At 38.4% G+C, this 26,580-nt stretch overlaps 1 protein-coding gene and 1 long non-coding RNA gene across 6 annotated transcripts in view; one reads left to right on the top strand and one right to left on the bottom strand.

The window, feature by feature from the left end:
- Positions 1 to 516: 516 nt before the first annotated feature.
- On the bottom strand, positions 517 to 26,164 carry Sypl (synaptophysin-like protein). 5 transcript variants are annotated; one of them, XR_381179.4, is made up of 7 exons: positions 26,001 to 26,164; positions 25,660 to 25,731; positions 14,519 to 14,646; positions 12,276 to 12,483; positions 11,376 to 11,385; positions 5,700 to 5,891; positions 4,415 to 4,429 (listed from the first exon to the last, which is right to left on the bottom strand). XR_381179.4 is itself a non-coding variant. In NM_013635.3 (6 exons), exons 1-6 carry the CDS (start codon positions 26,049 to 26,051, stop codon positions 4,295 to 4,297), a joined length of 786 nt encoding a protein of 261 aa, NP_038663.2. In that variant the 5' UTR covers positions 26,052 to 26,074; the 3' UTR covers positions 517 to 4,294. The 5 variants fall into 5 exon arrangements, 4 of the variants coding, with proteins under 4 accessions (NP_038663.2, NP_942003.1, XP_011242144.1 ...); NM_013635.3 differs by lacking the exon at positions 11,376 to 11,385 and having other exon boundaries at positions 517 to 4,429; positions 26,001 to 26,074; XM_011243842.2 differs by lacking the exons at positions 4,415 to 4,429; positions 5,700 to 5,891 and adding an exon at positions 6,916 to 10,838.
- A 65-nt stretch (positions 26,165 to 26,229) lies between these two features.
- The window catches only part of 4933406C10Rik (RIKEN cDNA 4933406C10 gene), a 34,406-nt gene continuing 34,055 nt past the window's right edge, over positions 26,230 to 26,580 (top strand). Inside the window, exon 1 of the long non-coding RNA NR_044986.1 lies at positions 26,230 to 26,514. This is a non-coding gene — a long non-coding RNA (RIKEN cDNA 4933406C10 gene). The remainder of the gene's footprint in view (positions 26,515 to 26,580) is intronic.

Raw genomic sequence — 26,580 nt, 5'->3', positions numbered from 1 at the left:
TCAATATTTAAACTGTATACTTCGTCATGTGTAATTTATTATGTGTCAATTATAACTAAACAAAACCAGCTTAAAGAGTCTAACCACATTCTTTGTAATTCAAGAAGCCATTTTCTCTTTCCTTTTTTTTTTTTTCTTCCATTTTTAAAAAAGTTTTTCAAGACAGGGTTTCTCTGTGTAGCCCTGGCTATCCTGGAACTCACTCTGTAGACCAGGTCTCAAACTCCTAGAGATCCGCTTGCCTCTGGCTCCTAAGTGCTGGGATTAAAGGCATGCCCCACCACTACCCAGCTCTAAATAAATGCCATTTTTTTTTTTTTTTTTTTGGTTTTTCGAGACAGGGTTTCTCTGTATAGCCCTGGCTGTCTGGAACTCACTTAGTAGACCAGGCTGGCCTCGAACTCAGAGATCCACCTGCCTCTGCCTCCCGAGTGCTGGGATTAAAGGTGTGTGCCACCACGCCCGGCTAATAAATGCCATTCTTGTCCAAGCAGAGTCAAACAAGGTTCATATGAACATTCTCACTGTGATCGGTTTAATTCAACTCTATAAAGAACCAATCGATCTGACCAGTTTACGTTACTACAACTACCAATATACAACAGTGCAAATCTGTCATTACAAGTGATGTACTGAAGCAGTTATCAGTCAGTATGTCAGGTAAATGTACTTTTTCTACTTTTAAAACAGGTTTTCTTGAAGATCACTTTATAATTAGAGAATATTTAGAATGTGTAATTTCCAAACATGATAAAACTATCAACATCTGTAGATGATAAACATTAAATACCAGGATAATTTACATATTAAAAATTCAAGGTTTGAAAAACTGCCAACTTCTATAATTATCAGTAGGTAAAAACCTATACATGTTGTTTATATATAACAGCAATAAACAATTACAACTCAATTCAAAATATAATCTAATGTAATTGTGTAAACAGCATGAAAATTCTTGAGGCTAAGTATAATCTTAAATCTTTATGTAGAAAATTATAAAACTTTATTGGAAAGCATAAAATAAAAATGCAGAAATATACCATGTTTATAAATACAAAACTGTGGCATTATAAATTTGACAATTCTTCACAAATTAACTGATGTACAAATTCAATGCAATTCTTCACAACTGAAACCTCACAAAGGGTCTTTAGGAGCTTGATAAGAGGATTCTAAAATGTATACAGGAATATGTGACTTCACCACAGCCAAAACCATTGCAGAAACTAAACCCACCAGGAAGGTAGTTACATACCATTGAAATGAAGAAATTACAAATTTATATGACAAAATCCAGTGAAAATACAAGCCACAGATGGGGCGAACACTGCAGCCATGGAAACGCCAAGGGGTTACTACCAAGGTGATGTAGGGAACTGTGTACATCCACAGAGAAAGTCTCACAGAAGAAAACTCAGCTAAGGGTTTGAGAAGGGAAGGCAGGAGAAGCAGAGGAGCTGTAACTAAACTAAAGGGAGGTCAGCCTCAACAGCAACCACAAACAGGCTTTAAAACAAACATGACGCTTCAAACTCAGAGCAGTGACGAGTGGCCCGGCAGCATCAAGTACTGAGGAGAATATTCATTCTGAGCTATCTGTACCAATTCTATCTCCATGAGGAACAAGTTCTTCTAGCAATATTTTATTTCTTTTAAAAATCTGGTACATATAAAGTTCTTCGGTATGATTTTACAGGCACCTGTTTCTGGAAATATTACATAAAAATTATAATTATGCCCAAACACAAAATACCATGTAATTCTACCCCTACCTTTTACACATTTAAAGATCTTTATCTAGGTGAATGTTTTTTAAAAACAATTAGTAACGAGTCTGTTAGCTGTCTCTCTGCAGCTTGTCTTCTGGGAAGTTAAAGCTTATCACTTCTGTCCTAGAAATTGCCTCTACAATGTTCCCTAAAAAACAGCGGGGAGGGGAGGCTAGCAGGAGCCCTTTCTGAGTTTACTCTCATTTCAATGGACTACTTTTTTTTTTTTTAATTTCATTAGCCTTGCCAATATCTGCACCAACAGAAAAACAAATACACCCAAACACTTAGGATTGATTAAGGGAAACCAAATTGTAAACACTACCAAAGGAAAAACTTAGATGCTTAAAGCTTTTTCCGCTTCTCAGCCTGTGTCCCCTAGCCCCTTGGACTCCAGGCTGTCTTAGACACAACTAACATTTATGGAGAACCTGTGCTGAAGACATTTCAAAACCTCTAGACCCATTTGCTTTTCATATTTTTTTTGAAGTCAGTTTAAGTTTATGTGAATGTTTTACCTGCATGCATACTGTCTGTGAATGTATGTAATACCTGTAGAAGCCAGAAGAGAACATTAGATCCTCCTAGGAGTTATAGCTGGTTATTAAATGTCATGTGGGTCCTCTGGAGGAGCAGTCAGTGCTCCTAACCCCTGAGCCATCTCTCCAGTCCAAGGTCAATATTCTTTATTTCCATGTTTTCAGATACAAATACAGGCTTCACCTTGTTAGCCAGCTTGGGAGCTGGCCAAGGACAGGTTCTAATCCCAGCAGTTTCGCTTCAGGATGGGGAGGTGAAGAGGAAAAAGGAAGAGGAGGAAGGAGGAGGGAGGAAAAGATGGTATATGTAAAGAGAGAGAGAGAGAGAGAGAGAGAGAGAGAGAGCAGGAAAAGAGTACTCCTCACTGATTGATATAGCCCAGGCTAGCCTTGAACTCCCCAAGCAGGCAAGGATGATCTTAAACTATGGAGTGCTGAGATTTGAGGCTTGGGCTGCCATCGTTGGCTTATGTATGCAGTAGTGCAGAAGGATGGACGGGGCTAGCTAGACAAGCAGTCTTCCAACTGAACTATGGAAACAGGCCTGGAAGTTGTATGCCCTCAGTCAGTAATCTTCCCTATTTGAGTGACCAATTATAAAATATTTACCAGGAAGACAATCTAATAGTTATAAATATTTTTCAAACAAGAATGAAATGTCTGAACCATTTTAGTCTGTTCTATTGGCACTTAAAATTACTATTGTAATTCTATCTCCTGCTTTGAAAAGAGGTTCCATTTTGCAATGCTTATACCTTTAGGATGAAGAGTTCATTGTAATATAACAACGGGGCATTCTTTATTTTCACTTCTTTATTGTTTGCTTATTAAACATACATTCTCAAACTGACACTTTGTCATGAATAAAGCAACAAAAAAGGTGTGCCTTACACACAAACATCATCTTGTAGGACTAGGAATCTGAATCCTGTACAACAAAAAGTCAGGAGCAGAAAGCATGTATTCTGAGCACACACAAATGTGTGTACACACAGCACACACACAATACAGCTTGCTTAGGTTCCTTTATGAGCATAATTCCTTAATCACCCTTTTGTGAAGAATGAATCTTAAGAAATAAATCTGAACTGCATTTATTTTCACAATATCAATGTTAAACTCAGGAGAAGAAACATCATTGACTAAATGTTAAACATTTCAAACGTAAAAGGCAACCTTAATTTTTAGTAACCCTCTAAACAGGGTCTGGAAAAAAAAAGTAGATTTTTTTCTCTTGGTATGAACAAAAGATAGTAAACAAGCCTGATGGAGAACGCCTACGTGTATAAACCCGTCTTGGGAACCGTGCTCTTTGCAAGCCTAAGAAACCACCAGAAATAATGGATATACCCATGCAGCACAAGTGCAAAGTTACCTCTACACATTTGTACAATTTTCAAACCCTCGCTTCTAAGACAATTTTAGTACACCTAATAAGTACAGCAGATCATTTAGAAAAAACAGAAACAAAATATATACCCAGTCTTTGCAATTCAAAAAAATTTTAACATGAACAATATTCAAATATAAAATTGCACTAATTTTTTTCTAAATATGATTTATGCAATCAAGGTTTTCTTTAAACAAGCCAAGCCTGAAAGATCTAATGTATACAAACTAACAGTAGTGTATTTTCCAAACACATTCTTCCTATATTATGATACGACATAACTGTTTTCTGAATGAAGGTTTATGTTAAAGTTTAAGGTGTAAACACTTTAGAAGCAACTTAGTTAAATTATTGTTCAGTTAAAAGTAACATCATCTCATAACAGGCTCCCGAATTTTCAAACTTTCATGTAAAAATACATTTACATCTTAAATTTCTAGAAAAGGCACATTTTATGTAGAAAAGCAGCAAATTTTTAAACCCACCAATTTACTGAAAAAGCCATTACTTTTTATTAGAAACAATAATGCTTTTCAAGGTGTTGGCAACAAGGCATGCTAGAGCACACATTTCATACAGTGTATTTCTCCCCTTAGTTACATTCCAGAAGTGGGTGGGCCACCGCCTTGGCTGTGGGAAGCTGACGTATTTGACGGACTGTGTAAGCTGGTCTCCTTGTACACAAACCAAGCATTTCCTCCCCAAAGTATCATATTCAGAAAGCCAAAGATCTATAAAGAGGAAAACACATAAGAATCTAATGTTTGCTTTCAGATACATACAGAGTAGAATAAAAATGAAGACTACATACAGTCCACTGTACAAATTATGGATTGCTAATGACTTATACCCAACATGTTAAACCTCTATATCTAACATAAAACAACAAAAATGAAAACCTTTTATTTCTGCATGTAGAACTTCTGATTACATCTGAGAAAGGTGAGATCTTCCCCTTATTACTTTGAATTTAGACTTTGGTATCTAGGGTGAGGAGGGTCGACGGGGAGCCGAGTTTGCATCTTTTACATTTGTACTTTTCTTCCATTGACTCTCCTCCTTCCTTCCCTCTTCTAACTGCTCACTGCTATTCCAACAGCTGGAGCCAGGCTGTACTTTACATCCTACCTCATCAACACAAGAATTTCCTTTCCACATACTCAGAGGACTAGGTGAAATTTCAGAGGGAACAAACTGAACCTACCTATGCTATTTAACAAAGTTCTTCCAACACTCACTCCATGATGTGACTTATGAAGTAAGAGTAGAGTAAGAGGCTTGCAGTACTATGTAACTAAAGAGCAAATGCTTTACATGTCTTTGTGTAAGTGCACACAAAATTCTTCTGAACTTGCTCTCCTCAAAGCACTCTGTTAAGCTCCAAGTCCTGACTTTTACATTACAAAGTTATAAACTGGAATGTGGGTAAATTGCTTTATAAGGCAGTACTGGCATCAACTTATATAAAAGTATTTTCTTGAAAAAGCCTTCCAAAATAGAAAATGTTCAACATTATTGATAATAAACTTCAGTTTGATGAAATAGAAAAATATTCAATGAATTTCATATATTAAATTTTACGAATTTAAGAAACTTTTAAAACTATTAAGAGTTTTATGTATTCTTAGTAAAACAGACTTAAAGAGAACAGGATCAAAGTGAGATCTAGTTCAAAAGCGGTGTCTCCTACGAGGAATATAATGCATGAGGTATATGTGTTTTCTTAGCTGTATAGTGAAGCTAACAATACCATCTTTCATATTCCCCTCAGAATGGATGAGTAACTTAAGATAGTATACCACAGTGGGTGGTACATCATCATTAGTGTCTTCTTCTAGTTTTTATAGCTTGGTTACAGGTCATACTTTCCATATAAATCCTAATTTGAACCCAAATGGCTGAATAAAATCAGAATAAATTTATTCACATTACTGAAAGTTATTGCTTTCTTAAATGTTGTTCTAGTAAATGAAACAAACCATGCAAGTATCAGCCACTTACCACGGATACATTCAGGGAGCCCATACTAGTCACAGAGACAAAGTAACATGACACTCCTGATTCTGGATTACAAATTTCAAGTTCCTCCACAATTCTGTGTCCAGTAGCTACTTTAATATCTGTAAGAGCTTTAGCCCAGGCTGAGGAACTCACCAACCACAAAAAAGTAGCAACAAGAGTAACAATAAAGTCCTAGAGAAGAAAAAGCAGTTAGTGCACAATCAACTTAAAAGCAGCGCATTTCCTATCAGCAATAAAGAAATCAGGATTCCCTTTAATTCCATGGTATCAAGAAATGGATGGTCTTCATAATTTACTCTGCATAAAAGGTCACATTCTGTCTAATCACCATTGGTATTTACTGTCTCTAGCACCATGCCAGAGACATAACAAGACTTAACCATTTCCTTATAAGTCTGTAACTTAAACTTTTATTTATATTTGAGGCAGGGTTTTGTTAGCCTTGAATTCAGAGCAATCTTTTCGCCTCCTTGCAAGAACGGCTGGGTATTCCTTTTATTTAAAAAAAAAAAACAAAAAAACTTTTGTTTTCTATTTTTACTTCTAATTTTGGTGAGTGTGCACACCTACATGTGTTCACATGGAGAACAGGAGTAAGTCAGTGTCTTCCTCTATTGTTCTCAACCTTATCTGTTTGAGACCGGGTCTCTTACTGACCTGACATTCCTCTTTTTGAATTAGGCTGTCTAGCCAGCAAGCCCCCAGGACCCACCTATCTCTGCACCCCACACTAAAACTGGGGGCCCACATGGCATGGGTGCTGGAGATTTAAACTCAGATCCTCTTGCTTTTACAAGTGCTCTTTAGCCACCAAACCATCTCTAGCCCTTAAGTCCACTTTTGATGTAAAAAGGCAAAGTTTTATAAGTTGTCACCATAATCTTGACCATCTACACACTTAGAGTCACACTTTATTCTACTGTCAACAATTAAGTGCATTTCTCCATATCTATTTTGTTTTGCTTTTTTGAGACAGTATTACAATGTAGTACTGGCTGGCCTGGAACTGAATATATAGGCTAAGCTGGCCTCCAGCTCACAGAAATTCATCTGTCCCTGCTTCCAGGGAATTAAAGGCATGCACCACAAGACCAGACATTGTGTTCATTCCATAATGTTTGCTGATCATCATCATTGCAAGCTGCCAACCCTGCTAAGACCTATAAACTGACGGTATCAGGTTTTCTCTTTTAACTGTCACTCAACTTTATTCACATCATTACTTCCTTTAATTATATTGTTATAACCCCTTGCATACACAAATAAACTCCCTTATCCTCCTATATTCAGATAAAATTCTAAGTCTTGTCAAAAATAATTCTTCAAGAAATCAATGAAGTAGTTAAAAAATACAACCAAGTCTTTTTAAGTTTTATAACTATGAATTTTAAGAATGTTCATTGTATTAGGAGCTATAAAAATGGCTCAATAGTTAAAAACAATGCCTATACTTCCAGAAGACCCAACTTCAATTCCCAGCAACCATATGGTGGCTTATAACTGTCTTTAATTCCAGTTTCTGGGAATTTGACACCCTCTTCTGGTCTTTGTGGGCCCAGCAGGCATGTGGTGCACAAACACCTAAACATATAAAATTTTTAAAAACTATGGGGTTTTAATTAGGGAGGAAGAGGAAATTAAATATAGAAGCAAGATAAAAATAGCAGGATGTCTGAAGTCATGCTGAAGTTATTATCTAACTGCCTAAAGTTACATAAGTCTGTGTATACATGTAGTTTAAATGAAAATTTCCCCATTTAGGCCAGCAATGTTCCCTGTAAGAGCCAAGAGCCATAATAGACTTGCTAACAGAAACGCCAACACCAGGCATAAGATTTGTGGTCAGGGTTGTCCAAGAAACTTCCCACAAATTGCTGTTGCCTTTGGTTGTCCCCCAGAGATGCAAGACACATTCCTATTGCTGAAGACACTATGCATTTCTGATACAGAACCCAGAGAACCTGAGCTGGATCTGACCTGAATTTTGCCTCCTCCCTGAGGACTAGCTTTCATGGTACCAGAAGGCATCATACAAAGTTGTAAGAGAGAAAAGCAACCAATAGACCTATTCAGCTATAATACCTGTGAATCACAATGACTAACATGGCATGTATACCTTGGTCAACACCAAGTTATACAACTGAATGTAAAGTCTCCTCAAGGAAGGAGGAAATCAAGCCTGACTGGAAACCTAGCCACTACCCAGCATAGAGAAGTCATGGAATTTGGAGGAAAAGCTATTAACTGCCACTTTACTAAATGAACCAGCATACTCCCTAACTACACTCTAAATATCTACCTCTATACCCACAGAGAAGTGTAGCTCTCACTGCTCATCAAAGAAACCCTCTCTTTGCAATAGGCAGAGACTGTCACAGAAAACCATAACTGATCAAAATGTAGGGAACAAGAGAAGAAAAGGAGGTAGAAAGACTGTAAGAGACAGAGGAACAGGAAGTTTGCTGTGAGATTACATCTTCTAAAACTGTCAGAGAAACTACACCTATGAAGTCTATCAACATGGCTGCCTAGAGATCTGAACAAGGATGACATAATAGACATGCTAATATGGAAGGAGGAGAAGCCCAGGTGGTCTCAACCCTAGACAAAGAACAACAGGCAACTAAGGAATGGCAAGGATAAGAGAAACAGTCTTCCCCAGTGAAGAGGCCGACTGGTTATCCAATACCAAGTGATCAGTTGAAATCATCTACATACAAGCAATGGTATATGAACTGAGCAGGTTTTATTTATATATTTAGGAAAAAATATACAACAAAAATCAAAGAAAAGGATACCATGAATTTGGGGGTAGAGGGAATCATGGGAGAGGTTGGAGGTAGAAAAGGGAAGAGGGGAAATGATGTAACTATAATTTCAAAAAGTAAAAAATTACTATAAAAATTTAAAAGGAATGTTCATTATAGTGACAAAAAGATGAAATAATTTCTTTTGAATTTCAATTGTTTTCTTCTGAATCCTGCTATTTATTACATTCCCAAAAATGTAAATGAAGGTTTTAATACTTAATACTGGATATTATTTATAGAATAAGATAAAGAAAAACTAACAAAGCAACCAACTTCTCCTTATTTAATCTTTTCTGCTGGAGAACTGAAATATTGTTCACTAGACTGGTTACAAAGACCTAGATACTTGGAGTAGACCTCTGTACCATGATGTTGAAGGCCATCCTGTTTGGATGCCTGTGAATTAAAGGAAATGGTCTGAAGTTTATAGCTTTGATATTCCTCAAAGTATGAGCTCCTGTTTGTTAACAGCAAAGTTAACTCAAACCAGTTAGTTCAAACCCAAGACTGAGTTCTAGGGCTTATCACCAAAGACCTCTTAAAAAAAAAAAATCAGTGGAATTAAAATTTAATTATCTTGGACCAGTGAGAGGCCTTAACAGATAAAGGTACTTGTCACTGGGGCTGAGAACCTGAGTTAGATCCCTGAAACCCACAAGGTAGAAGGAGAGAGCAAACTCCTGCAAGCTGTCCTCTGACCTCACATGTGCAGTACTGCATGTGCATGTATGCACATATGCACACACACTGAAATACATGTTTAAGAAAGTGAAAAAGATTTGAATTATCTCATCAGCCACCTTTAAGTTACACAGTGAATAAATATTTGTGCTTAGAGGACAAAACCAAGGGCTAATTAGACAAACACGGATATTTGCATTTAAGCTTTCATTAACTCTGGTCCTTTTAAAATGCACAGATCACAGAAAACAAGTATCATAGCCATCATTCTCTGAATTGTGGGAACACTACCCCTGTACTCCTATATTTTCTAAGTACTTCTTTTCTTTTGGAAACCCAATAAAATATCATAGTAAGCAAAATTCCCCAATGTTAAATTTATAGCTTTGACCAAAATATGTCAAAGTTCTTAATTTTCAGGTATTTACTTCTTTTTGAATTCTTGGCTAAGACATGTTTTTTTCTGGTTAAACTTATTTTTGTGTATGTGTATATAAACCTTGTGTATAACCTCGTGTGTGGAGGCCAGAACCGAATGTCAGGTGTCTTCCACAGCTGGGCTCTACTTTTTGAGACAGGGTTTCTCACTGAGCCTGGAGCTCATGGATTTGGCTAACCTGACTGTCAGTGGGTGCCAGGGACCCACCTGTCCCCACACCCTCTGCAGTGCTGGGGTTATAATTTGTACTTCCTTGTGAACTCAGATCTGCAATGCCTGCAGAGCAAGAACTTTACCAACTGTGGCATCTCTTCAGCCCACTGGTTCTGCTCTTTAACTCTAATTTGCTGATAATTACACTAAGCCATCTACATATTTCAAAAGTAGGAACTTTTCTGAGCACAGCACACAAAATAAACCTCTGATGAATGAAAAGTGAGGAATTACTGGGGTCCCTAAAAATTATGTCCTCCTAGACTCTAGTCACATAGCAGTCTAAGTGAATGGTTCTACCTAGAGCCCTGTGATGCAGCTAACTAGCGCTTCTGGGACCCAACCAACAAGTCAAAACATTTGTAAAAGATTTTAGAATTTGAAAATCCCTTTTGCCTCGTTTCATTTTTGATAGTCCTGATTTGGTGTACCACTATGCCATCTGCTACTTAATACGAAAAAGTGCTATATTAAAAAAGAAAAGCTAGACTAAAAAAAAATTGAAACTAAAATACTTAAAATACCTTAGTACAGAATCAACAACTTATGCTTATTAATCACTAGTACCTAAAGGTCAATGTTACATTTAAAACACGAGTCCTTTTTATACTTATGAGTAAATTTAAATAATTAAAAATTTAACTTTAAAAATTTATTTTATTATTTTAAATTTTGTGTGCATGTGTGTGTCTAGGGGCACTGGATTCCCCTGGAGCTAGAGTTACAGACAGTTGTGAGCCTAACACGGGTCCTGGGAACTGAACTCAGGTCCTCTAGAAGAGCAGTGTGTGTTCTTAACTGCTGGGCCGTCTCACCTGACCCTGCACTTTACTTTTATAAATAAGAAGCACCCATTGTGCTGGGCATGGCAGTGTACGCCTGCATTCCCAGCACCTGAGAGTAGAAGCAGCAGGAGGGTCAGGAGGTTCAAGGTCATCTTTAGCTACTTAGCAGGCCAGACTGTGCTATGAGACCCTGTATAACAAAACCAAAAGAAAACAAAAAGTAAATCCTTCTATATTATACTAGCAAAAACCACTGATGAGACCAACTCTGGAATATCTGTATGATCAATAACATCACTCTAATATAGAGACTTACTTCTAAATCCTTGAATCATATACTAGATTGTTTTGATCATGTAGAAAGCTCTCTACAAGCTACTTCTTAATATTGACTGAAGTATATTATTTTTTAAATTATTAGATAAAATGCAAGAGAGGGTTAATTTTTTATTTAGTAAAAAGGAAATTTGTTGGTAGAGTGACAAAATGCAAAAAAATCTTTTAATAATATAGAATTAAAAAAAAATTCTGTGATTGATCTAGTCACTTTTTAAGGCAAAATCTAAAATGTTCAAAGCTACAGATTCCTAGTTTGTAATGAATAAACATTTTAAAAAGGTAATTAATAGCCAAGAAGTATTTGAATGAATACATCTAGCTTTCTTATACTTATCTAGACATAAATAGAAAATCTGTACAATAAAAAATGTTTTTCTTCTTTACTTACCATTTACAGTCTTATGATCCAAGCAGCAAAAATTAAAAATAAGTTTGTAAATACAATTTATCTTAATAATTCCTTCCTTTTAAAACAGCCTTCTACTTAAGGTCAATTCACAACTTCTTTAAAGACTTTAGTGCTTTTTTCATAGCTACAAATGCCGAGTATCACAAAAGCCTCCACACTATCACTGACCTTTACAGTGGAGGTCTAACATAGACCATGGCTAGAGTTGCCATTCATAACCCAGGAGAGTCTATTCCCTTTAATATCAAAGATTATTTTTATTTCTAGCTCAGTAGACTCTGAAGCCCTCAAAAAGGTATAAGGACATCAAATCCAAATCCTTTGCTGACATTCAAAGGTTCAAATATAACTTACTGATACCAGTGATAATGAATATAAGAATAATCTGGGCCAGTGTTTAGCAGCCATACACAATGCATAACATAGAGGGTCAGGCAGAGCCACATTCTAAAGAACATTCTATTTTAAAAGTTCAGATGTGAACCTTGGGCCCCAGTTCTCTGAGAAAGACCATGAAGATCCCTGAGAATCCCAAGTGACATAAGGGAGTTTGGAGAAAAGGAGAAAAGGGTGAGAAGCAAAAATGGGACTTGTGCAAGTTGTCAAATTAAAGATACTAAGTTCTTAAACGTTTGCTACTTTAAACTTAACAAGTTATCAAATATTTGAGGGTTTTCTAGGCTTAAAAAGAAATCTCTGAAGCATGAACAGACTGAAAATTGAAGTGAACTTAATAACTAAAGCTCTGCTCATATCAAACACACATGCCAACCAACCGTTTGTATTTCTAGTAGGGAAGCATCAGCAGGTACCTTGAACTGTAGCTTACTTATATGTGTGCATACTACTTTTGAACCGAGACATAAAACGGTTACTTACGATCATGGGCAGTTTGCGACTATCCCGGTAGAGGTTCGTGTAACCAACATAGAGCAGAAGGGCAGCAATGCAGTACAGGAACACAAAGACTGCAAACGTAACGTAGAACTGTGCAGAAGAGGAGTAATCACCTATGAGAACATGCTTTTCCCAGTTCACGTCACACACACTGACATTTGGAGGTGTATGAAATGATGCCTGATTCAACCTATTAAAAAAAAGAGAGAGAGAGACTCAAATAAATACACAAATGACTGGACTCTCCTAACACTGAAATACTTAAGCAGAATATTGCCATTTCAAAATATAATCCCCAAGTACACTATAAACATTTTCTTTTTGAAAAAGAAAGACTTAAATATTTAACAATTATTTAATTAATATTAAATATTAATATTTAAACCAAAAATCTCATACTACATATACCCCAAAATTTATTCAGTAATAGGTTTATGACAGATTGAATCTAAACTGACTATAAATGGAATTAAACACTTTAACATTTATCATATTAGAAGGGATTATAAAAATACTTTACAGCTCCCATTTCTATTCTAAGAGGCAGAGGTCTATGTCACTAATTCTAGGAGAGCAATTATGATAATATTCTTCTTCTCTTTGTTGTTTACAAGGTATTTTCAATCAACCTGCAGACTCAGTTTTAACTTTTACTTCATGTGTGTGGATGTTTTGCCTGCATTTATGTCTGACTACCACCTGTGTGCCTCATGGCTGCAAAGGCCAGAGTGCATCCGTTTCCCTGGAACTAGAATTCAGACAATTGTGAGCCATATGTGAGTGCTGAGAATGGAAACCTAGGTCTTCCAAAAGAGTGCCCTTAACTGCTGAGCCATCTCTCGGGCCCCATGGTTCATATTTTAACCCTTGATTAACTAGCTAAATGAAAATTTACACTGCCTTACATTTCTCCCACTTATAAATTATAAAACCAATGTCATTAAAGATGGTTACTGTACAAAATGAATGGTTAAGAGATGGAAACCCTTTGATGATTAGTAAGCTCTTAGCATATACATATCTCTAGTCCTAGCACTCAAGAAGCAGAGGAAGGCAGATCTCTATGACCAACTAGGGCTATATAGTGAAATCCTGAAACTTTACCTGATTCTCAAAACACTCTTAAAAGATTATATTTCCAATTTATTGGACAGAAAATTGAGTTTTTGAGAAGTCAAGTAGAGCAAGGGAAGCAGAAGACTCATATCCTAGACGGTATTTACAGTAAACTTTTCAGTGAAATTCTGAAGTCAGATTCTTGTTTCTGTTTATTTCCCTTTAAAAGTAAAATAAACATGGTTTTATTATTGAGAAACATGTACCCTTTATGTCTTAAAATGACATAGAACACTATTAGTTCAGTAACTGCAGAAACACGAGAAATGTGTATCTTCATAAACCATGTTTGAGTGTTGGCAGCAGATGAGCTCACTAAGAGTGGTCCCCATTTTTCCCATCTCTGATCTACTGTGTTATGACAGTTTGTTTTTGGAGACAGGGTCTCTCTATGTAACCTTTGGTGTCCTGGACCTGGAACTTCTTATGTAGAACCAAGCAGTCCTCAAACTCATTGAGATCCCCCTGCTTTTGCCTCCTGAGTGCTGGGATAAAGCCATCACGCTGGCCTATACACGATTTCTCACTTAGGTTCATGAAAGGAATGTTTCTCTAGTGGTACTATTATGGCAGGTTCTGGAACTTCTGCAAGGGGCTTTCCTGGAGGTAGGAGAAGGACATTACGTGCAGGCTTGCTTTACCGTGAGATGAAGAATCACCTTTGCCACACATTCTCATTTCTATGATTTTCTGGCCAAGTGCATGAAGCCAATTTAGTATGGTGCAGCCTCTAAAACTGTGGGCAAAACCAATTCTTCCTTCTGTCTCAGCAACTAGAAAGTAATGAATATACTCCCCTTTGTAAGGTTCCTTCCAGAGACCATGAAAAATTTGCAGACAGGCACTGGTCTGTACCACAGTCTAAATAAAGACCACAAATAAAACATGCACATCTAAACCATTCTACCACCTTCAGGGAATAAAAGTTCAGGAAAACATTCCTAAGTCCATTGGTTGAGGCAGGGTCTTGGAACGCTCCTCCTACCTTAGCTTCCCAAGAGCTGAGACTGATGAGATTGCAGGCCCCTGCCTGAATCCAGAATTGTTAAAGATCCTAATGAGTAAGTATGAAGTCAGAACAGCTGTTAAGCAAGTAAAAAATTACTCACCTGAATGGATAACCAAAAGTAGCTGTCACAGTCTGGTTCTTATTGACACCAACTTTAGGACAGTTCACTTGAATTTCTGTTTTGCCCTTAAACCCACCACAGGTGGCAAAAGCAAAGATGGAGGCAAACTATATAAAATGAGACCAAAAACAGAAAAACAAAAGAAAACAAAACATTACTACAACCAAAACAAAGGCCATTAAAACCTAAGTACATGATCATTAAAAACAAGTTCATAAATATTCTAGAAACTAACCATACACTAAAAACTTTATAAAAACATGCAAATGTCAACACATGAGATTTTACCTTCCCAAGTATAATATACTAGCCCATACAATATGAAATTCAGAGAAGACTTGCTGGGCATGGTGGCAGAGGCAGGTGGATTACTTTGAGTTTAAAGCCAGCTTGGTGTACATAGAGTCAGAGTTCCAAGTCAGCAAGAAATACGAGACCCTGTCTCAAAACAAGCAAACAAAAACAAAACAAAACAAAAAACAAAATTAAAATAAGACCCATTTTTCCCTATCAAAACTTTAAATGCAAATAAATTGACGGTGTTTTGGTTTTTGAGTGCAAGCAATCAGTGAACTGCTGAAAACAAGAGGTTGTTAGGAAAGAGATTCTACTTCATCAACTTGTGAATCATCACTTCCACATAGTTCAGGGTTTGAAAAAGCAGTTGGAAACAGATTTCTTGATTATGTATATGCTTAAAAATATAACAAAGCTTCCTTAAATTCTACCTATAATTGAAAAACCCAGAAGCATCCTAAATATTGCGAGAGTCATATAAACTAGAATTCATTTGTACAACAGAATAAGCTTTTAATTACTACAATATTGATGATTAATGAAACATTCTCATTACATAGAGAATTTGTTCATACAATTTACTACACTTATATCCACACCTACACAGAAAGAGGGTAAAATCCAGAAGAGTTATACATGAAAATTTTAATACTGGTCATTTCTCAGTGCAACACAAGATACAAGATTTAACTTTTTTTTGTCTTATAGATTGTTTTCCACAACTAAAGTACTTTGTTTTGGGTGCTGTAGTATCTGAAATCTCAACACTTAAGTAAATGTCAATGGTTCTTGTTTTCAAAATACACATGGACTCTATTTATCACCACTTCCTAATCTAAATGGCCAGCATATCAACCTCCTGGCTGGATTCTGCACTAATAGCCTTAATAGCAGTGTTCCTGATTCCCTCTCTACCACAATTTCAGCGCACTACTACTAGAACAGCCTCTGCAGTTTAAACCCACATATAAGGCAGAATAGTACCCTTCTTCTAAAGTCCTCAAACAACTCCTAAGTTCTTTAATGTCTTTTCGTTCCCTACTATCTTTAACTCACACACGTTACTTTTTCCTTTTTATTATCATTCCATACATTACCTATCTGCTAGCTAGTCACTAAACAACTCCTTCAGTGTCTTCACTGGCCACTCCCTCTAACTGTAACACAGGCTCACTTCCTCAGCTCACTATGCTGATGAATCTTAGCAGAGAGGGTTCTCCCCTACCACCCTTCTCTAATATTATATGTACACTGTTCCATTTCTTCTTCAGCACGTTTAAGATTGTCTATGTACTATACTTGCTGTTTGTCCTTCCCAGACTAGAAAACTAAAGAGATTTGGGGTCTCTTTGCTAAAAGTTACACCCATCAAACAGTAGATACATTTTTATGTATAATTCCTATCAAAGCCTATATAGTGCTAACTATGTGATGTTGTAGTTTGGATGAGTGTTTCCTAGGTGCCAGTATATACTGCCAGTTGACGGCATAATGGGAAGTGGACCCTTACTAAAAGAAAGGTCATTCTTTTCAAAGAAATATTGGAAACCTGACCTTATCTGTCTCTTTCTGCTTCTGGGTTGTCTTAAGTAGAGCTGCTAAACCAAGCACTACTTACCACAGGCCCAAAAGTGACTGCCAACGATGGATCAAAACCACTGAAACTGTGAATCTAAAACCTGTCCTCCTTTTAGGTAGATTATCCTCAATTATTTTGTTACAATAATGGAAAACTAGATATGGTTTCTCATGAATCATTCCAGGGTAGTAAATCTTACAGGGTATTAAATATTATAATCAGTATTGTAATAATAATAAGAGGTTCCTCAACAAAGAAATACACAAAAAAATAATTTGGTAACACATATGAAGAGCCTGAGGTAATGTCTACATACAGTTTGAGATATTCTGTTAAGATTTCATATGTATCGGCAGATAAGAATATTCTCTCAAAATAAATATACATGAATATATAGAGTAGGAGAAAAGCAAGAGCTGAGTCTTGGGAATAAACTCACATTTAAGGTTATTAAAAATAAAAAATAATGTAAATAAACTGAACCAATAGATCAAATTAAAGCCAGAAACAGGTTGTAATCTTGAACATTTTTACCTGACAGTTTGCCACTGCATGTCACTGAGCAAGGATGGTGTTGACCATAAGGCATGTCTAGATCCTTTGCCACAATTCCATCAAGAGAAAAGCTGAATTTCCCTTAAGTTTTACCTATACAGAGTTCTGAATATGGCGAAGAAACAGGTTCCTTCTAATATTATGTTATAATAAGACTGCTACTTCTTGCATATAGCTCGACTGGTAGTTTGTTTGGCTACCATGCAAGAAACCCTGGTATTGATCCCAACACGGAATAAAATAAGTATATCTGTGATCCCTGTAATTAGGAGGTGGAGGCAGAGAGGACTATAAATTCAAGGGCACCTTTGGCTACACAGTAAGGTGTTTGCCAGCCGAGATACATATGACTGCCTAAAACAAACAAACTACCCTCCCACAGCCAATTTATGTTTCTTGTCTTCTCTTGAACGTTCTCATTACTTCACGAAGCTCACTGCCATGTTGGGAGGAGATTCAGACTATTCAGATGCTGGTGGGGTTTGTTTTTGAGAAAGGGTCTCACTACTCTAGCCCAAGTTAGCCTGGAGCTCATGGGGATCTTCCTTGAGTGCTAGAAGCACAGGCATGAGCCACCATACCCAGCATGTAGGTCTCCCCTGTGCCCCATGTCACATGCTAGGGACTGAACCCAAGGACTGCAGCATGCTTTGCCAAGTGCTCTACCCCTATACCCTTAACCCCCTTCAGGCAAATTTTAAGAGGCTTTAAGAGCACTGAACCAAGGACTGCCTATAACCACATGACTGAGCTTAAGGCTAAGAGATTAGCACATCCCTGGCTCATAGCTGACATAACCTCAGGAGAAGCCCTGAACCCAAACTCCCAGATCCCTTCCACATAGAACCTATGAGATAATAAATATCTGTTGTTTTAAGTTGCTAAGCTGGGGCAATTTATTATACAGTAGTAGATAACTAGTAAAGAGTTATTCAATAAATGGTTCAAGTGAGTTGTGAACTTAAATGAGAAAGCTTTAAAAAAAGAAAATCTGTGACAATGTAGAGGAATTTAAAATTCTTTTTAAAAAGCACTACCATAAAACATAGGTAATTTCAATTACAGATAAAATAAATTAAGATAAAAAGTCAACTTCTGAATATAAAGCAAGTTACAAAGTAGGTGAAATACTTATAAGAAAAATGTCATAAAGGACTCAATAGTCCAGAGGTCTCAGGAGACCCTTTCTCAAGTACTGAGACTTACTTATGAATGTTCACAGTAACAGTGTTTATGTCAGAGGACGAGGGAGGGAAGAGCAATAGGAAAACAGATTATAGTGGTATATGCTTACAACTCAAAGTTATACATCAAAAAAGATACAGCTGTAGTCTAGTAACTACCCTGGCTCCCTGCCGTCTTGCACTGTACTCAAACTGTCTTCTAAAAAAGATGTATGTGCATTAGTCCAAGTTTTCCTTGCATGTGTCTGTGATCCACCTGAGTGCCTGGTGTCGTTAGAGGGCTGAAGAGGGCAACAGAGCACCAGGAACTAGAATTATGGATGGTTGTGAGCTGCCACATGGTGAATAAAACCCAGGTCCTTGGCAAGAACAAGTGATCTTAATATCTAAGCCATCTCTCCAGCCCCTCATTCTTAGAAAAGGAGGAGGACAAAAAAGATATGGGAAGCATAGCTTGTCACATTAATATAGATGAGTTGCAGAAACCTAATGCTGAGTTAAAAAAAAAATCATGTTGCATAAGATTATACAGAAAATGAAACTTGTAAAAAGGCTTTTGTTCTGAAGATAAAGCCTCACTTTGTAGATGAGGCTGGCCTTCAACTCGAGTTACTGTATAACTTGCTGTCTCCACGTCTGTGTTTTGGCTTGCACCAGCATACCTAGTCTTGAACCATCTTTTAAAATCTGCTCCTATTACATCCACAACTCTTTGTTTTGGCATGTAACTAGATTTCACTGGGAGTTGCTAAAACAACTTTTCCTGTTTCTAATCTCATTCCAATCATCACACATCTTGTATTGTGTGGGCTCTAAAGAATTAAACTCAGTAAAAGAGCCATCAGCTACTGATGGCTGCAGAAGAGTGAGTGTTGCCATCTAAACTGTGACATGCTGTAATGTGAACTACGCCATAGATTTAAAAGATTTAAAATAAAAATATACAGTCTGGGGCTGAGAATGTAGTCAATTGTTAAGGGATCTTGCCCAGCATGTACTAAGTCCTATGTTTATAACGCGGTACTGAATAAACGGGAAATAGTGGCACATGCCTGTAATTCTAGCATTCTGGAGGTGAAGGGGGATCAGAAGGCCGAGGTCAGCCCTGGCTACACAGGAACCTTTGTTAACACAACATTCAATTACTCTGTGACTTGTATATTTTTGTTTGCTTTATTTTTTTGAACAGAGCTATTTTAGAATGATGTCACACTAGTCTGAAATAGCAATCTGCTCATGTAACCCTAGTTTAAAGGGACTCCTCCAATACTTTTCAGGTCTATATTTAAAAAACAAAACCAATACTTTCCAAACATGGCATAAATGGCATGGCTCGTGCAGCTGCGACTTTTTCTTTCTAGATTTGGCTGAACTATGTTCTCTGCCAGGTACTGTTATTACTGCACATTGGATTGTTCCTGAAACACACCAGTATTTATGTCTTTGCTGTACACATATTCCTCTGAGAATGCCCCCATTCCTGATTTTTTTAAAGCTTCTACCTAATTCACTGTGATAAAACTGATAATTCTCCTAAATTGCTATAAACATTAATCCATTCTGTATTAACTCTACCAGTAGTATTTTTCTTGTGTATCCTGTTATATAAACAAACAAAAACAAACAGAAAGCCACCTTAATTTCTTAATGTGGCAATTAGAGAGTACTGTACTGTTGTATCCAGTGTTGTGTTCACACTCGCAATTCTTGTATTCACCTTACCCAGAAAAAAAGGCACAAGGTACACATTTATAATAACGGAAACACCCAAAATCATTTTCAGAGTAACTATACAACCATCTCTCTCTATATTTTTTTTATTCTACAGAATGTCTGATCAAGATTAGAAGTTATATACTAGCTGGACGTGTTGGCATATACCTTTAATTCTAGCACTTGGGATGCAAAAGCAGGCAGATTTCTGAGTCTGAGACCACTCTGATCTGTATATCAAGTTCCAGACCAACTGGGGCTTTGTAATGAGACTCTGCTTCAAATAACCACAAAACAAAACAACCCCTCACCACCACCACCAAAATAGTAACTTATATACTGGATGCCCGTCAGTAAAACCTAACCTGACCTGACCTACATCTAAGATTTGTATAAATCTTTCAGTTTTTATTTTTAAAGTGTAAATTTATCATTAAACCCAGGGCACCTCACATAAAAGCTGGGTTTCCTGATAAGGCAACACCAGAATCACAGTCTCATACAGAAGTGATCGGATGGAACAGAAGTAACATTAAAAACGGGGCAGGACCTTTCCACATTGGCTCCCTCTCTATTGCAGAATGCATTTAAAAGCTGGTAGTCACACTTTTTCCCCCCTTTCACACAGTTCACTCACTTTATCTGGGTAGCTCTATGAGCCTGTTAATCTATACTATTAACACTATATTAATAAATAAGCGACACTAGTTAGTTCCTTGCCCTTTCTGTAATTTATTTTCCCATCCCCAGCTACCCAAGAATAACGACAGCACAGACATGGAATTCAATCTCCAGCTGGGCATCAGCTTAAACATTTAAACTTCTATTTATATAGTTTTAGACAAACTAAAACCTTACTGCTGAGCCTGGATATTAAGAATGTCTTATGTGAATGTAGTAAACTAGCTATTCTGAATCCCATACTTGGAAGGACAAAACAATAACTTCACTTAATTTCTTATATTTAGTGTTCATATATTCCAATGTGAGTGTCCCTGTCTAGACAGATTTATGGAATAAAACAGCTGTAACAAAACAAACGTTTACATAATGTGGTTTGAAAATGTCTGCTACGATGTGTAGATTGATAATCTATTCATGTACAAAAGAGAACTGGAGGCCACGCTGTAAGACAGAATTAAGATTCTATTTAATCAAATTAGAAGTTAGGGGGGAAAGACATTATTGCAATACCATTTAAATGCAGACTAAAAATATAAGCTGGGTGTATGGCACCTATGTAGAAGTCTAGTACTCAGGAGTTAGAAGCAGTAAGATCAGGAATTCAAGGCCAGCTTCAGCTATAAAGTAAGCTTGAGGCCAGCTTGGACTATATGAGACCTCATCTCAAAAATCAAGCTAAAAAACCCAAAATATATAAATGTAAATTTGTTCTAAATGTACAGTATGTCTTAAGGTACTAACATTGAAATGTACGCCCAAATTACAGACGCATAGAGGAGCTTTGTGCAAAATTTTTACACAGATGAAAGCTCATGCAGAAAAAAATTGGTGAAACCTGGTGTTTTTAGTAAATTATCTATCCTACATCCAGAGTCATGGTACTATTTCCTATTTATACAGCTTACTCCTCAGAATTCTACAGGAAAGTACTGGAATTAATCTAATTTATGAGTGCCAAAACAAAGCACTTCTAGTTGTAGGATCTTCACTGTTATTCAGTGTCATCATTAAACCAAAGTTATCTATATACATTTCTTTATGTTTAATCTCTCGTTTTCAAAGTTAAGCAGTCAAAATATTTAGAAATAGACCTGAAAATATACTGCAAGTGAATGTTCTTATAAAAAAAAACACATTTATTGTTTTTACTAAGTTAAACACTGAGAACACCGACACTTCAAGTTACTCTCATGAAATGAGTAATAAATCAGAATCAAAATGCTTATTTAAACTCTCTGTACTTCTGCAGTACAACCACACAAACTTCTGCTAACAGTCCCATAACCCTCAGGATTTAGATTCCTGAGCCATAGCTGAGAGAGCTAGAAGTCTTTTCTGATTAAGAATGATTAAGAAGAGATCATTATGCTGAAAGCATTTGTCATCTTTATTCTTAAAACATGTTTGGTTGAGTTCAGCGTTATATATTCCAAGGACTATAGATATATTTGCTTTAAAATCATTTTCAGGGCCAGTGCCTCAGCTGCTGGCCACTAAGTCTCATGACCTGAATTGGATCACTAGGTCCCGCATGGTAGGAGGAGAACCAACCCCAGCAAGTGATCCTCTGAGCACATGTGATAATAATAATGAAAAAATCCAGACTTTTCAATTATTTTCATGATCTTTAGAGTAAATAAGCACCATTGTTGCTGATCTGGCTGGCTTGTCATGAATAAGTTATAGTATGGAGCACTGATAAAATTTGTGTTTTTAAATAAAAAAGAATGGTTTTCTCCATATGTTTCAGGGTATTTGATAAAGGTTCAATTTGTCTCTTCTCCAGAAGGGAGACTGGTCCAGGTCTTCCTTGTTAGGTAGCTCTATCTTTTCTTAAGTGTGAGTGTGTGCGAACACACACACACACACACAAGATTGCACTAACCTGTGCATACCCGTAATGGAGCCAGAGGCCAATCCAATGAATGTGAGGTATCTTTCCTGTATTGCTCTCTACCTGATTCTCTGATTTCAGGGTTTCTGACTGAACCTGAAGCTTATTATTTCTGCTTGACTGGCTGGCCAGGAGCCCCAGGGATCCACCTATCTCCATCTGACAGTACAGAGGTTACAGATGTGTACCCACTGGGGATCCAAACTCAGGTTTCTGCAGCAAGCACTTTACCCACTGAGCCATTTCCCCAGTCTCTCTGTTTACCTTTTGAAGTACTCATATCTAACTAGGGCATATACCCAGAGGTTTTGTTGAGGTGTCTACTCTATTCTGTTTTTCATTGCCAACGTTTTTCTTATAGTAAAACATTAATCTCAGCCTGCAGACCCCTGAGAGCTCCCAAGACGTTCCCAGGCACCTAGAAAGGTAAAAACTCTTTTGGTAAAAACACTAAAACATTATTATTTTGAGTATATTGACACTTGCACTGATTGAAGTCTAAAGCTGCTGGGCTTTAATAAAAATCAGCAGTTTTACCAAAGTGTATCCACTACCACACACACTAGCAGTTTGGAAAAGATTGACTTAAGAATATGTTTGACAGCTGGGCAATGGTGGCACACACCTTTGATCCTAGCCCTTGGGAGACTGGGGCAGGTGAGTCTCTGAGTTGGAGGCCAGCCTAATTTACAGAGTGAGCTCCAGGACAGTTAGTACTACACAGAGAAACCCGGTCTCAAAAAAACAAAATTGAAGAAAAAAACAAGTGTTTGATGAAGCAGTACAAATTAGTTTAACAGAAGTGGGAAACACAGGGGGTTTTGTTGCATATCAAGTTATAATGGCTGGTTCTAGAGAAAGTATTTAAACAAATGAGCTGTAAACTGAAACTAGTTTTCATTTTTCTTTGTAATACCACCACCTTTCTCTGATGGTCAACCTTCACTGAGTTCCTTCCCTTACCGGATATCTACCCACTTAGCCTACATTAATTAATACAGTTTCTGATTTTACTGAGACTGTTCTTGCTAGTGCCGTCAACGGTCTGATTACTAAGAGCAAGGGGCATGCTTTGGCTCTTACTTTAAGTACGTTCTCCATAGCACCTGACATTATTGAACGTTCTTTACTTGAAACTCTTAACAGCAATAAAGATGTTTCTCTCTACCTTCCTAACTATTCCTTTCTTCTTAGCTGGCAAGCTGAGTCTTTAGTCTCTACCAGCATTTAAAAACTGTTAGGTTCATATCTACCAGGGCCTATAGGAGACTGACACTTAAACTATGTGAAGGGATTATCTACAACATATCCTTAAAAACAATTCAAATACTTTTCTGCCACAGACAATAAGGCCATCACCAACCCAAGTCACAAATAGAATCATCATCATAAAACAGTTTAATTTCTAGTCATCTCCATCCTTACTACAATTAATTTTAGGTACGAATAATTTCTAAAGCAGCAGGTTTCTCTCCACGTTGGGCTATTTTTATACTGTTAACAACTAAAATTTTCTAAACAGGCAAATCCAAGGATTGACTCGGAATCTGAGCTTAACTGGAAACTACCTAAATACGACCTGATATTCTATAGCTTGTACACATAGGACCAGTTTTTCATGACTACCCTCAGAAGGAACAAGGGCTTTGAACTTGTTATAATCATTTAGAACCATACTTTTGCCCAGTATGTTCATCCAAGCAAAAACCTACTTACATAGGCTGCTTCAACTTTTCCTCCCACTAACAGGACTCTATTTGCCTAGAAAGCCAATCCCTAGCTCACTAGTACTCACTCTTCAAATATTCTTCCATCTATAAAGTCTTCCCCAATGATGCTTTCCTGTCTAACCTACTACTTTACAAGTATCTCTAACACACAATTTACCATATGGCATTTTTATAGTCTCCATTACATCCTTGAATGATCATGAGAAAAAGAGTTTGATTCACATCTGTAAGCTGGCATTTAGCACAGTGCTGGTATATGCTACCTACTCAAATATTTGTTGGGTAAATACTCACTACACCATTAACACTCTATAGTCTTACTACAAACTTACTGCCTGTGTAATAAAAGGTTTTCAAACTCAAAGTATTATTTTAAGAAACTTAAAGATAATTTCAGCACACAACAAAATTACTCCTACTTTAAAATATTCAAGAAAAGATATAAGCTGCCTCTTACTTAAGTGAAAATCTAAATTATTAAACTGAATTGTAACATTCAATGAGACTAAATGTAAGGTTCATTCTTAACACACATTTCTTTGATTTCTCCCCTATGACTTTTGGAATTAAAATAACAACCTTCTTCTAAACTTAGGGTTGCACAGAAAGTCACGTGTCTTTTGCCAGTTGCAAGAGCAGCATTTCAGTTTTCACAAAATTGAAGGCATAAAGTGTAAATACAAAAATCAGAGCGAGCAGTCATCAGTCATCGGAGAACTTCAAGCTCTTCGTTAAAACACACGCACGAAACCGGAGAGTTCTTATTTTTCACCCTCAACATGAACTGTGAAGGAATTAAACGTTATCGGCTACGAAACACTACCTGACTGCACACGGGGCAAATAAATGCCAAGTGCTTACATTAACTCTTCAAGTCAGCACCCAACTATAGTGGGCCGCTAAGTTTGAAGGAAAATCGCAGAGCTTGATAAACTAGCTGCACGTGACAAGGTCTAACTTGTAAGTCTCCTTTGATGTTAATGATTGCTTGGCAGGAAAGGGCAGAAAGCTGACTTTCCAAGCAGGATGTTGCTATAAACAATCTCGACGTCCAGGCCAGGCGTTAAATGGGCCGACAATTTAATGCGTCGGGGCAAGGGCTTTGCCTCGGCTTCTCTGACACACACTATTTTTAACAGGAGCCCATACCCGCCGCCAGCGAAGGGCGCAACCCAGGTCTAGCCTCGCCCGCGGAAGCCGCGGGCCTCCGGGCGGTCGGTATCAGTTGGACCGCAGCAGGAAATCCTGTCTTCCTTTGCGGATGGCAGTGGAGCCTGAGAAAAAAAAGCGAGCGAGCTTCCACGCCTCCGCGGCTAGGGGCGGCCGGGAGAAGCCGCCCACACCGGCGACTCGACTCGACGCCGGCCGCCATCTCCGCCCCGCGGCCTTCGAGCGTGGGGGACTCCCTCACGACCGCGTCCCCGCCTCCCGGCAAGGCGCCCCGCGCTGGACCGGGCGAGGTCGGCGTCGCAAGCTGCACTCACCCACTCGAGGATCTTGATGAAGCCGAGCGGCTCCTTGAGCGGGTTGAGGTTGATCTGGAAGGCGGACATCCTCTGAGGGAAAGGAGGGAAGAGAGTCAGGACGCGGGGCGGAGGAGGGGAGCGGCGAGACCGGAGCGACTCCGCGGCGAGAGCGGGAGGCGGAGCCGGCGGGGCTGGGGGCGGGGCCGGAGGGGTGGGGACGAAGGGGCATCGGGGCGGGACGGCCTGGCCTTTAAGGCGGGGCCGGGCGGCCGTTGAGTCCGCGCCCAGGAGACAGAGAGGGCGAGCCGAGACCAGGCCGAGGAGGGACTGGGAAGGGCTGGCTCCTCCCCCGGCCGCACCTGACTCAGCCGGCTGAACCGCTGACGAACCATGTTGGCTTTGGAAGCCATGCGTGTGCCGCGCCCCCTTCCCCAAAGCCTAGCTCTGTCTCTAACGCGCACGCGCGCTCCCTAGGCCCCAGACTCTTTTCCGGCCTTTGCGAGCGCGCGACGGGGGTGGGTGGGGTCGGGGGACAGCTGCGCCTGCGCAGCACGGCCCTCCACCTCGGTGGCGTTCTGGTTGCTATGCCCTTTTGTGGCTGTGACTGCCCGCCCTCACAACGGCCCGTTTTCTTCCCAGTGCTCTGAACTTTTGGGCAAATGTGTCAAGTGTGTACACAGACAAAGCCTCACTTCAAAGCTCGTGTTCAGGGCCCTTAAAGTCATAGTTATTGCAAAACTGCGGCCGTCTGGCGAACCTGCCTTATGTAAGGGTGCTTGAACGTATGATTCACCAAACATTTCCGCAGACATCGCAAAGTTGTTGGAGCCAGAGTAGGAGAAAGACCACCCATTTGAGATCATGGCTTGACAGGTCTCACAGGACAACTCATCTCTCCACCTCTATCCCCGTTTGGCGAGGCCTGTATTTCGTGCCGTT

The sequence above is a fragment of the Mus musculus genome, chromosome 12 (assembly GCF_000001635.26).
Source record: "Mus musculus strain C57BL/6J chromosome 12, GRCm38.p6 C57BL/6J".
Taxonomy (NCBI): Eukaryota; Metazoa; Chordata; class Mammalia; order Rodentia; family Muridae; genus Mus; species Mus musculus.
Note: the sequence above shows the minus strand (reverse complement) of the source record. Positions and strands in the feature narration are given on the sequence as shown.

Excerpts from the sequence above, each read along its gene's own strand:
- Sypl (NM_013635.3), bottom strand. The coding sequence starts at position 26,051 with ATGGCTTCCAAAGCCAACATGGTTCGTCAGCGGTTCAGCCGGCTGAGT. Across the intron at positions 25,732-26,000 it reads GGTTCAGCCGGCTGAGTCAG|AGGATGTCCGCCTTCCAGAT; the intron begins GTGCGGCCGGGG and ends CCTTTCCCTCAG. Across the intron at positions 5,892-12,275 it reads GTCGCAAACTGCCCATGATC|GACTTTATTGTTACTCTTGT; the intron begins GTAAGTAACCGT and ends TTTCTTCTCTAG.